Here is a 13,103-nt window from a genome sequence, read left to right as displayed (position 1 = left end):
GGAGTAAGAGTGAAGGGTGAGGGAGAGCAGCAGGGGCTCCTTGCAGGGGCTCTGCATCCCCCCCCCCACCGGAGCCTTCCCAGAGGAGTTGGGGCTGGGGAATGTGGGGCGGGGAGGCGCTGTCTGGGGTGGGACTAGATGACCTCTGGGGGTCCCAACCGGCCCTTCTGACTCTGGAGACCAGAAGCAAGCAAACACACACACACACACACACACACAGAGCAAAAGTGCCTGGTTTTGAATATAATCCTCCCTAGTGCTTGGGGAAAAAATAAGAGGAACATTTGGATATACATTTTGAATTAACTTGGAAAGAAAATTGCTAAAATCACTTTTAGTTGTGTTCTGCATTAAGAATTCATGCAGTAGCATTTCTTGTTGAATTAGCAGAGTAATATTTACAACAGCCAGCTAAGATAGTTTTATCTGTCTTATAATGTTCGTGGGTAGAGGACTTAGGCATAAGTGCAATGTTTGCCTGTGATTATATAATAAATTTACAGCTTATACATTTGAATTAGATGTTATTCAATTCATGTTTAACCTATACTTGATATACTTGTATTCAATACATAAGGTGTTAATTATGTCAATAGAAGAGATAGGAAACTGCAATGTGTTGATTTGTACTAAAAATGTTTAGTTTAAAGAAGTTATAAGGAATCACAAATATGAGTGTGGAAAATGTAATGTAGTTGTGGATGACCCTTTGCATGAGTTGTATTGGGAATAATAATAATAATAATAATAATAATAATAATAATAATAATAATAATAATAAATGATTCCCCAAAGAGGTAAAAGGCTTCATTTTGCTAGAGTTATTCTTCCAAACTGTTGAGGAGTGGGATTGGACTCCATTGTCTATATTTCCCTTTCCCTCCCCCTTTCCCTAGATCTGTTAAAATGTTCCCATTCTCACTTTCCATATTGGGAATCCCTAGGTACCATGCAATAATCTCATCAAATAATTCAAGCAAATGTTGGTGACATTGAGCTGAAGCCAAAGTTCAAGAAATTGTACCAAGAGTTTTAGTTACAGAAAGAAATTTCTGATCGCTATCCTGCACTATGGACAGTGGTTAAGAAGCTCCTTGTTGCATTTCCAACATCATATTTGGTGGAACACGGCTTCAGTGTGGTCTTCAAGCAAAGAAAATGACTCCAGATTACTGAATGTGGTGATTTAAGACTCCTGCTAAGTGACTTAAAACCAGACATTGGGAAACTGGTATCACTTCATCAAGCCCATCCATCACATTAAGAATTTACTGAACAGTGAAGTAGTTACTAAATTTTGCTAAGTTTACTAAGTTACTAGTTACTAAGGTTCTTGATAAATGACTATCAGACTTTGAAAACCTGGTATCACTGGATCATGTTCAACAATTTTGTTGAATTAACTAACTACAAAGGTTTTTAAATTGGATTTTGAATAAATGTGCAATTAATTGCTACAGTTTTGAATTTTACTGTTACTATCTTTATTCCTTCATGCAAACCACTCAGTCACGTGACTCCCCCAGCCACGCCCATCAAGCCACGCCCACAGAACCGGTCGTAAAAAATTTGAATTCCACCACTGGGTGGGGGGCACTGAGGATCAGTTTGTAGCATCAAGGGGGCGGTGGACTGAAAAAGTTTGGGAACCACTGCCTTAGAGCCATGATGGCGAACCTATGGCATGCGTGCCAGAGGTGGCATGCAGGGCCCTCTCTGTGGGTACATGCGCCATCGCCAGCTGCTTTTCACGGGCACCAGAAAACAGCTTGAAAATGCCCCCCAAAATGGCGAAAAAGCAGGGATGCGCGCACCAACCAGCTGGTCTTTGGGTTTCCGGTGCTCTGGCACGCACACATGCATGCGCATGCATGCACATTCTGGTTTGGGCGCTCGGTGCTGAAAAATGTTTGCCATCACTGCCTTTGAGCAATACCAAAAGATACATGGAAATTTTGAACTTAACAGATCTGAATACTCTGACTTTGCACAAAACCACCTTACTCGGAACGGCCTATATACTCTACTCAGACGTTACAGCTCTTAGATCCTTGGTTAGGACTTGAACTGTTAAGTTTTTAGCAGTTAAATTGAATTGAAGATTAAATAAATTGAATAAAAATCTCCACACTACCAAGATAGTTTCTAGCACTTTCATTGGGAATCTGACACTTTAAAAAAATAGAAACTAGAGATTTGGTAACAAATTGATCACTGTAATTATAACGTAGAGCTGTCATTTGTTCAGCTGAGTTCCTCTTTCTTTCCCTATAGGTATATAAAGCCTTGTCCCACTTTGAAAAAAACCTTTGAAGAAAGTCTCTTCCAGATTTGTTTGAATTATAAGTATAAGTAAAATCTTTATTATCGTTGTACTTAAATACAACGAAATTGGTTTTAACCTCACTGGTGCAAAATTATAACAGAAACGAAAAAAGAAAGAAAAAGAAAAAAAGCCTAGCGTGTGCATGGAGTGATTGTGGTTGTATTTAAAAGTCTCACAGCCCAAGGATAGAAACCATCTTTAAACCTGTTTGTTCGGCTGGCTATACTTTGATGCCTTCTGCCTGATGGCAGAAGTGCAAAGAGACACTGACTAGGGTGTGAATTATCTCTGAGCATCTTCCTTACTCTGCTAAAGCAGCGAGATCTGGCGATGTCATCCAGTGGTGTCAGAGGGCAACCAATGGTTTCTTGTGCCGAATTGATCACTCTGTAGTGCCTTCCTGTCCGCAGCTGTTAAACCACTTTCTATGATGGACCGATAGAAAGAGGTCATCAGCCGTTGTTCCACCTGATTTTTTAGCAGGACTCTAAGGAAATGAAGTCTCTGTTGGGCCTTTCCAATCACCAGAGACATGTTGTTTTTTAGGTGAGATCTTGACTAATAAGCACTCCCAAGAATTTAAAAGAGGAAACCCTCTCCACACAGCCCCCCTTGATATACAGTGGGGCAGGTTCCTCTCTGTGCTTCCGGAAATCTAGCACCACCTCCTTTGTCTTACTAGTATTTAGATGTAAGTTGTTTCTTGAGCACCATGTGGATACCTTCTGGACTTCTTCCCTGTATACTGATTCGTCCCCTCCAGTTATGAGACCCAGAACTGTTGTGTCATCTGAAAACTTTATTATGATGTTGGATGGATCAGAGGATATGCAGTCATATGTATACAGCGAGTACAGGTATGGGCTGAGCACACAGCCCTGAGGAGAGCCTGTGCTGAGCTTCAGTGTGGAAGATGTAAAGGACCCAACCCTTACTGTTTGTGGATGATCCGTCAGAAAGTCTTTGATCAATTCACAAGTGAGGGGAGGGAAATTCAGGTCAGTCAGCTTTGTCAACTTAGAATTCATTCAAATCTTGTACATATTTCTATTATTTACTATTAGTTTTGCAGATATACATTTGATTGCTATCTGCAAAATGTTGGTAGTATAACAGTGAAGGAGCAGCATGATGTAATATGATAGGCAGTTGTTCCATGCTAATGACTTTCTGACTAACAATCAGTACCTCAAAAGATGATGGTAGAATGCGTCTAATGTTGTTTAAATGTTTCAAGCAAAGGGTCCTGTTTTTTAAAATAGTAATGTTTTCTTATTGTTTCTCCTAGTTTCCCCTCCTTTGCCTAGATAATTGTGTAAGCAAGTTATGCACAGATAGTTTAATTTGATATTTGAACCAAAAGATATGCTCAAATCAGAATTGTATTCTAGGTTTAAACGGGGATTTGTTGGCTTGTGGACACCTGTTCTTTTAAGCACAATAAATCATCATCTTGGGTGTATATATTAACACATGTTTATTGACATTGTTTTGTAAATCAAAGGTCCTGGTTTAAAGTGCTAAGCAAATATGCTTGCTAGCAAACATTTTAAACCTAGAACAATTTAGGCAGTTCAAGAGCAAGTAGCATGGATAATTATTCAAAAACTAGCTGAACCCTTTTCTTTTTAAAGCAAACTTTTTAGAGGTAAAATATATGATTAACCATTGTCCTGCATTTCAAAATTCACTAGTAAGTTTAGTGGATATTTTATACTTGATTTCAAGCAGAAATACATATATTGATCCCCAATAGAGGAAATTAAAATCATTTAGAGCTACGAAGAGGTACTTAATGAAATAGTTGAGCCATTACCCCTTGTTCCATTTATTATCCAATGAAAGTAGTTATTATTTAAAGAAACATTTCTGGAAATCTAAATCTAAATAAGCCCTACCCTGAAAGTAAGTCCCGGCTTGATTTTTACATGCGTGCCCAATATAAGCCCTACCCCCCCAAATAAGCCCTAATTATCCAGAGCCAGAGCTGTTATTGGCTGCAGATACCTTCAGGAAAGCCTTGCTGGCCTTGTGGGCTGCAGAAAAAGTTCCTGAAGACCTCTGACAGCAAAAAGGAGGCTGGGGATGATGCACGCAAGTGAGGTGAGTCATTGTCAACCCCCCCCCCCAAATAAAACCTGGTGCCTTTTTTGGCGGCAAAAATAAATAAATAAGATAGGGTCTTATTTTTGGGGAAAACATGGTATATACTGTACACTAATTTGCATATGATGCAATCTTTAAGTTGCAGATCTGTGGTTAAAGGGCTGAACTTCAAGGAATCTGAAAGTTGTGTTGCAGATGGAACTAAGGACCCAAATACTTTTGCCCATAATTAAATGGAGGAATTCAGTGGAACAAACTGTCCTTGGGAGGTTCATGTTATCTGCAATATATTTTGCATGTAAACATTTAGATAACTATTCTCTAATTATTGGCCAGGCTATTTGCATCTTGGGAATTAGAGACAAAAACATTTTGGCAAGTATCAAGGTACCTACATCTGAGCACAATTAGTTTTATGCCATAAGCAGTGTAACTCACTCAAATGTATTATTTGATATATTTTTCCTGTGATTTTTTTTTCTTAGACAATCTATTTCATCTTGACTCATCATCATTCCAAGATAGTGGCATCTCTGGGGCTCTCTGCTAATGTTAATATGGTACAGAAGATTTAAAATTAGGTAAGCCCTTATGTTCATATAGATTGACATCAGTGTGGGTCAGCAGCGTCTCCTTTTACATTTTAACGTTTTTGTTGGTGTTTTCTTTCAGCTGATGTTCACAAGAAAAAGAGTCACGTGATGTATGAAGGCAAACACATACACTTTTCTGAGGTTGACAATAAGCCGTTGTGCTCCTACAGCCCCAAACTGTGTAAGCAGAGGCGTTTAAATGGCTACGCCTTCTGTATCAGGCATGTTCTGGAGGATAAGACCGCCCCTTTCAAGCAATGTGAATATGTGGCGAAGTACAATAGCCAACGCTGCACCAACCCCATCCCTAAATCTGAGGACCGTAGGTAAGTGACAGCAGCAACACTAAAACAGAGTATCAACAAGATAAGAAAAGTAAATAATGGAAGCTACAGTATATCAATCTCTGAATGATCAGTGATATTAATGAGAGGCCATTTGTGAAATTAATGAATGTATTTATTTACTTATAGGACATATATGACCACCTATCTCACAAAGGGACTCTATGGGTAACTTACAATAATCTATAAAACATAGTGGAAAAAAACCAAAGATGTCCTTCCTCCCAAGGGCCAGACCAAACATTATCCTAGCTGAATCCACCCCCCCCTTCCTCGCCCAAAGCTTGCTAGAAGAGCTGATTATAACAGCTTCCATTTTAGCTGGAGGAGTAGAATAAGGGGAATCTGTTGGGAAAATAGTTGAATATCACAAAATTAGACAATGGGTCATCAGAAAAGTCTTCTCGATAAAGACACAAACTTTTAAAATGCGCATTTCTCTCCTTTTTAATAACACCTGTGGCACACGTGGCATAGGTTTGCCATCACGGCACTACGGGATCCTTTAATTCTTTATTCAAATCATTTCTTAACATCTGTATGTCAAATTGCTTTATATTAATAAATATCTATTAAAAACTAATAATAGGGGGAGTTAGCTATAAAGAATTTAACAAGTTCTTTTAGTATTTCAAATGGCTCAGAAATTGAAAGTACTGCTGGTCCAAAAAATATGTTAACAAATGTTGTATTTTTGTAAATATTGCCATTGGGTTATAGCTGAGAGATGACATTTATCTTTTAACACAGAATATGTTAAAATTATCTTCATCATCTAGTTCAAAGTCAATATCCCTACTTCCATCCAATTTTTCTGTATTGCCCTTCCCCCCTCCCCCAATTTTCAATGGTGGGTCAGTAAACATGCAAACTTAATATTTTTGAAAGTATGCCTGCAACCATGAAATCTAGTGTATTTCCATGAAAGCTGAGTACCCATGTACACAACCTGCTGTGCTTAAAAAACTGCAGAAAGAAAAATTAAGTATCAGGCATGCTATAGCCTAAAGCACCATCAATATAAAGCAGCTTTTTTATTTCCAATAAGATAATAAGACATTATTATGGCAATAGATGCCATAAAGACTTATTAGGAAATTTAAAATGGTGGGAGGCTGTAACCCAGTATTTTACTTTTGCAGCCTTTTTCTGAATAGGCAAGTTCCCTATGACTGTCATTTTATGAATATAAATACAATGTCCTATATGGGCCCTTGGACCATAAATTGCTTCTATTATATTTTTCTAAACCATTCATTTTTCCTGTTTTAAATGTTATTTGCTTATCTAGTGGCCTGATAGTTGTGAGTTCTCCTTTCAAGTGGCTAAATATATTAATAATATTGAAATATGATTTTAAATAATGCATATTTTCCAAAAATATAAACATTTCTTGAATCCCCTCAAAGGAAAGCTGCGCCTAAATTTTAGCTCAATAGTATTGACGTACTATATGTACATATACAGCAACAAACAGTGGAATAAAAGGATTAATTGATCAGAAATTAATGATGGATAACTTGACTTGTTCCCTGCTACAGCATGAGCAACAACTTGCCAATTCCAGTTGCGGTCGCTAAACAACACTGACCTGTAAATAGATAGCACTGAATAACATTGTCTCATTCTAGTTCTTCAGTGCAGTGCAGATAGGTTAGATCTTAAAATGGATAGTGCAACTGCTCTGATCCTCTCTTACCTCTTCTCTTAAGTTCTTGTATTTTGCTTTTTTGTGGCCTGCAAGCCTTAATAAGGTGTCTCTAAAAGGATAAAAGTAAAAAGAGGGTCAAAGAAGTTAAAATCAAACGTTTTAACTTGTTTACAAGTCCTATTCCAAATATATACATAAGGTAGGTTTTTATACAGATCTGGTTTCTCCTCAAACAACAACATTTTGCTCTCCCATTTTAACAGACAGTGATAATTACTGCAAGTGGGAGAAGTGTGAACCACAAAGATTTTGCACCAGTGCCACTAAACTTTATTTTTGATGTTGTTATCATGTGTGTGTGTATTTTTAAACAGCTCAGCTATTCTGTTAAGGGTATATGTAATAAATAATATGTGTCTTTAATTCTGTGTAAATAGTAAATAATCTGAGATTTATCTTATACATGTTTACATATACTTGCATTACAAATATTTTCTGGCAACAGCAATGGAGCTTATGGCCTTGATGAGGCTTGAGATGTTGGAGGCACTTGGCAGTACTTCTTTTGTAGCCGGCAGCAGTGTCTGGCAATGGCAAATTACTTTTTAAAAAATCCTCCCAAAGTTCACAAAACTGCCTAGCAGGCTGCATGGGCCATGTGTTGAGCAGGCCTGATACAGACACATTCTGGCAGCTTGACTGCCTTTTCCAAGGCCTTCATGGCCTTCAATAACACCAAGTGCTGTTATGCAATATATTCCTGGACTATTGGTAGTTTACTCCTAAAAAGTGGTGAATCTGTCCACCACTTCAGTATTTTTACTTTCAGTTCTAAGTATGATTTCTATACCTATTGTCCCATATTTTCTTATTTATATTTAATTTTATGGATTTTTTTCATTTGATTTTCTTGGTAAGGTTGCACATCCTTTGCGCTTTCAGCTATCACTAGTCATCAGCTAGTGCAAGCTATTCATACTTCTTCATCCAGTTTTTTAAGTCCTCGCTCAACTAGTTTCCCTTACTATATATTCAACATATGTAGTACATAGAAGCACATACTGATGTCTTGGGTTTTCTCAAGTTTTCTGTATGCATTTGCAATAATGCCTCATATTCTTCAGTCTTTCCTAAGGCCCGCTTGAAATGTTGCCATCTCCCTTCCATGTAGGGCTCTAATCTGTGTTGGATGAGTATTGTTTTGCTAGCATGTGAAATTAAGGATATGGTACAGTTTTGTACATTCTGTTAAGTTTCCTTTTTTGATATTGGAGAGTTGATTGATTCTTCCAGTCTACAATCCACTGTGTCATTCTCCAGATTTCCTGGCATAGCTTGGTTAGAACCTTTATTGATTCTTCTTCTGTGGCTAGCCCTGTTTCTGTGGGTGTTCCATCGGTTCCTGTAGCTTTTCAGTTAGATCTTCTAACTTTAGAGCTTCTTGTAAATAGGGAATATCTTCTAAGGTATCTTGGATGTTGACATCTCTACTGTATGGGATGTCAGTATAGTTTTTTCATTTATGTTTGATGCTCTTTTAATCACTTATCACCTGTTCTTTAGCATACTAGCTGAAAGTTTGAACCTACTTTTGAGTTCAGTTAGGGAATTGTGGTTGATAAAAAAATCAGCTGTTACGATAGTGGCTGAAGCTGATAGCTTGGAACGCAGCATGCCAATCCTATTCAAATTGTTTATCACTTTGTATGTGGTATTAGAGAGCCTAGTGACCCAAGTGTATTGAGCCGATATCATGGTTGTGTTATTTGTTCCATTGGTTGGTTTTTATCTTGCCTGTTATGTATGTTATTTATTAGTTTTTTATAATGTTTTATCTTGCTTTAAAACTTTTGTAGCCACCCAGAATCACATAATTGAGATGGGCAGCCTATAAATTTAATGAATTAATGAATGAAGCAAAACCAGCCTGTTGGATTAGTTATAGAAACAAATTAATAATTATTGGAAATAATATAGTTCAAGTTACCAGGGGAAGATTCTAGTTACATTTTGTATGAGCTGCTTTGGAACTTGCTGATGTTTTTAAACTATGTGTAAAATGAATTACAATCATATAACTGGAATAATTTTAACATAAGTGAATGAGCTCCAGTAAATTTTATTCCAGTTATCTTATCTGGAAAAAGAGGTTCCTGGCCACCTTTGCCATTTGATCATCCAAGAGTATATTGTAATGAAAATATGCTGTTTCAAGGGATAGTATGTTCAAATGTAAAACATTTTTCCTCCAAGATGTCTTGCACTATATGTTCCAGTCTACACATTGTATTTTCATCATAGTGTTCCTGAAAACCAGGAAGAACAGGGAAATTATAATTCTGTGATTGTTGTAATTGCTAAAGTGTAGTAGAAGAATCCATTGAATCTACTTCTAAAGTTTAAACCTTGCAAGACAAAGTCCAACCAAAAAATTACATCATGTTGGGGGAGGGGGAGGGTGTTTGTGTGTTTGACTATCTGTAGTTATAGTGGGCTATTCTGATTCATTTAGCTCTGCTTGCAGAATAGTGTAGAAGGTAACCTTCAGTGGAGTACAAAAATGATGTGAGGCTTTATACTTCCTACTTGACTGAATGACTGAGTGCTGCAAGGGGCTGTTTATTCGTTCATACTGGAATACTGATAACAGGCCTTTTGAGGACAAGATTTTAAAATCATGGATGAAAACCAAAAATGATGGGAATCTGGTACTCTGGCATCTCACCATTTAAGGAGTTTAAGGCATCATACACAATTCTTTCAGTTCTTCTATATCCATATCATCACAACAATCCTGTGAGATGGTTAATTTATAAAAATTATAAGTATAAGATAACCTGATAAATTTCATTGTGAATAAGGGGCTGAGCTCAACCTGCTCCTAGTTTATCAGACATCAATATACTGTATTGCACAGTTTTCTCTTGGAATTGGTAAAGTTGAAATGATAAGACTTTTCCGTTCTTAAACCATTTTCTGTAACAGGCTATTAAATTAGACAATTTTTACACTTTTCTTCATTTCAAACATAAGCCTGAAGTGTTAGAGAATTAAGTTTCCACAATATGTTAATTCTAACAGCTATTTTTATTAGGATATGAAAAAGATTGTTTTGGACGCTTTCTGTTACACTTAAATATAATCAATCCCATCCTCCCTTTCAAATGGGCATCATTTAAATATGCAGGTAATAACTGCAAATGTTCAGAGCTTTGGGTATGGTAACTGTTCCCATAAAATGTTTACTGTAATTCATGTTTTGCTTCCATTTTTGAAGAGTTGAGCATGACCATTTATATGTCCTTCACTGAGTCTTCCAACAAATATAAATAGATTTTTTTCTCAGTTCTAGCTCGACTGACAAAGTGTTGATGATTAGCTCTTTCTTCCTGATTCTTTTCAGACATAAATATTGTGAGAAAAATACATATTTTTTGCTTTTGATTTTCAAAGGTATTGCAATAGTCACCTACAAGTTCTTGGCTTTTTACCGAAAAAGGAGAGGAAGAAAAAGAATGATCCAACAGAAGAGGTAAAAGTTCGGCATCAGATGGATTCAATAGCCTTCAGCCTGACAGTTCCTCCACTGGCTTTGAAGATGTCCAATGGCCTGGTTGGGATGTCCCTTTCTCCACCAGGGGCCCGGCTTCCTCTCCACTACTTGGAAGCAGAATTGGAAGACCCCTTTGCTTTCAATGAGGAAGATGAAGAGCTCAAGAAAGGGACAGCTGTGAAGAAAAAGTTGCAGAGCAAATTAGCCCAAAACCGTCAACGCCAGAAAGAAACTGAGATTCTGAAAGTTCGCCAAGAGCACTTTAGCCCCGTCCCTGCACCTTTGCAGCAGCAGCCTTTGCAACCACAGCAACATGCCCATCTCTCACCTATACCAACGTCTTTAAAGCCAGCAGTGCATCCACAGGGCTTAGTCTGCAAGTCACCTCAACCTCAGAATACCAGCCTACCAATGCAGGGAGTGGCACCCACCACACACGCTATAGCACAAGCCAGGCAGTCGGCCAACAAAAGACCTCTGCCTCTCTTGCACCCTACTAAAGTTCATGCCCCAGATCCACCCAGGGCTGACAGGATCCTAATGAAAGCCACAGCCTTCTCCCCATACTCATTCTGTAGGAGCCGGTTACAGAGACTGGTGAAACTGTGCACTAAGAAACATCAGCTGGATGCTGATCTCTTTCCACATTTAGGTAAGTACAGAAGTATATCTGCATTTTTGCATTTTGATCGGTAATTGTATGTGAGCAAACTAATTGGAGGAACATTGGGTCTTTTCATTTGTTTATTGGAAAGAATAAGGTAATCCATAAAGGAATGTCTCAGTATGCTTCCTCAGAATATACAGGGTACTCATTACTGTTTACTGATTACTGATTACTATTTCATCATAAAGTCAGAAATATATATCGTCTGTCCTGGAGAAAGAAATTCAGGGGCACTTGAATGTGGCTGAAGAAGCTCATCTTCTTTCTCCCTTTTCAGGGTTGGACTGGTCTGAAGATAGTGGAGAAGAACTGGAAGAATTAGATCAAACCTCTCCATACCAAGTTGCATGGTCTATCCGGGAAGCCCTTAGATATGAAAGGAATGAGTGAGTACACAAAGAAAATAATGCACAATAAAATATGGTTTTTAGATGCACATTCTTTTGTAAAACATAGACATTAATGAAGAAGATGATTAAACTGATTTTTGAAAGTCCACAGCACTCACATTAGTTCTGATTCTATTTGACACTTATATATTTGGGGTGTAAAGCCTCAATATAACTGACCATTCAGAAAGATAGGTGTTGCATGTTAAACCCATTGTCCCTTAATTCTGAATTTACATAATTTGTATAATTACGTAATTGATGTTATCATTTACTGTAAAACTCTTTTAGTGGGCATTAAATGAAATCTAAATGAAAAATTTCCTCTATTGCAGCGATGGCAAACCTTTTTGGCTCGCATGCCATAAGTGGGGGGAGCGCAGGGGGGTCGTGTGCAGGTGTGCCGCACCCATAATGCAATGCGCGACCCCCCATTTTTGCATGCTTTTTTCACCCTCCCCAGGCTCCAGAGGCTTTATAGGAGCATGGGGAGGGCGAAAACAGCCTCCACCGCACCCCCGGAAGCCCTCCAGAGGCTTCAGGGACCTTCAGGAGGCTTCCCTGAAGCCTCCGAAACAGTCAAAATGACCCTCTGAGCAAACTGGAAGTCACTTCTTTGCTTGGAGGGTCGTTTTAAGCACTCCGAAGGCTTCAGGGACCTTCAAGAGGCTTCCCTGAAGCCTCCGGGGTAGTCAAAACGACTCCATTCCGTTCCTGAACTTCCGGTTTGCCCGTAGGGCTGGTTTTTTGTGCTCTGGAGGCTTCAGGGAAGCTCATGAAGCATCCGGAGGGCCTCTGGGGGGGGCTCTTTTCGCCCTCCCCAGGCTCCTATAAAGCCTCTGGAGCCTGGGGAGGGCGAAAAATGGCTTTAAAAAAGGGTGAACTCAACTGGCAGCGCATACATGCACGTTGGCCAGCTGACAGGGCAGTGCCTCGCGTGCCCTGACAAATGGCTCCGCATGCCATAGGTTCACCATCATTGCTCTATTGCATTTACAGTTTGTTCATTGAGGCTTTTAAATGTTTTGCTACTAAAAGTTTATTCTTTGTTCAGCCAAAAGCACAAATTTGCAAAACATGATTCGGATAATTCTGAAACACGTGATCAGAATCACAGATTCCTAGAATTGAAAGTGGCTTTTTTATTAAAGTTTTTTATTTATTTTTGTTACATAATAAAAATTCTTTTGTGAACAGAGTGTTGTCCAAATTCCCCCTTTAACATTCCCACCAAAAGACATAATTCATTTTATATTATATTTCCATTATTTCCAATTTTAGCCGTATTACTTTTCTTTTCATATTTTTTCATTTTTAGTTTTTAACATGTACAAACTATAATTTTTCTTTCTCTTTAAAAATAAACAATTTAGCATTTCTTTCCATCTATTTTCCATTAACAATATGAACCTTCAAGTTTCAAATTTCAAGTTTTATATAATCAGCATAACATAGTTATTTAACAGCTTTAAGG

The 13,103-nt window shown here is 38.1% G+C and overlaps 1 protein-coding gene across 1 annotated transcript in view; it reads left to right on the top strand.

The window, feature by feature from the left end:
• INO80D (INO80 complex subunit D) overlaps positions 1–13,103 on the top strand; it is a 55,934-nt gene that overhangs the window by 15,452 nt on the left and 27,379 nt on the right. The window contains exons 2-5 of the mRNA XM_081935693.1: positions 4,918–5,013; positions 5,105–5,351; positions 10,474–11,225; positions 11,518–11,626. Of these exons, the coding sequence (XP_081791819.1) occupies positions 5,134–5,351; positions 10,474–11,225; positions 11,518–11,626 (1,079 nt within the window). The 5' untranslated portion in view covers positions 4,918–5,013; positions 5,105–5,133. The remainder of the gene's footprint in view (positions 1–4,917; positions 5,014–5,104; positions 5,352–10,473; positions 11,226–11,517; positions 11,627–13,103) is intronic.

Source organism: Natrix helvetica (assembly GCF_964273705.1).
Source record: "Natrix helvetica genome assembly, chromosome: 1".
NCBI classification, from domain to species: domain Eukaryota; kingdom Metazoa; phylum Chordata; class Lepidosauria; order Squamata; family Natricidae; genus Natrix; species Natrix helvetica.
This window is presented reverse-complemented; position numbering and strand designations above follow the sequence as displayed.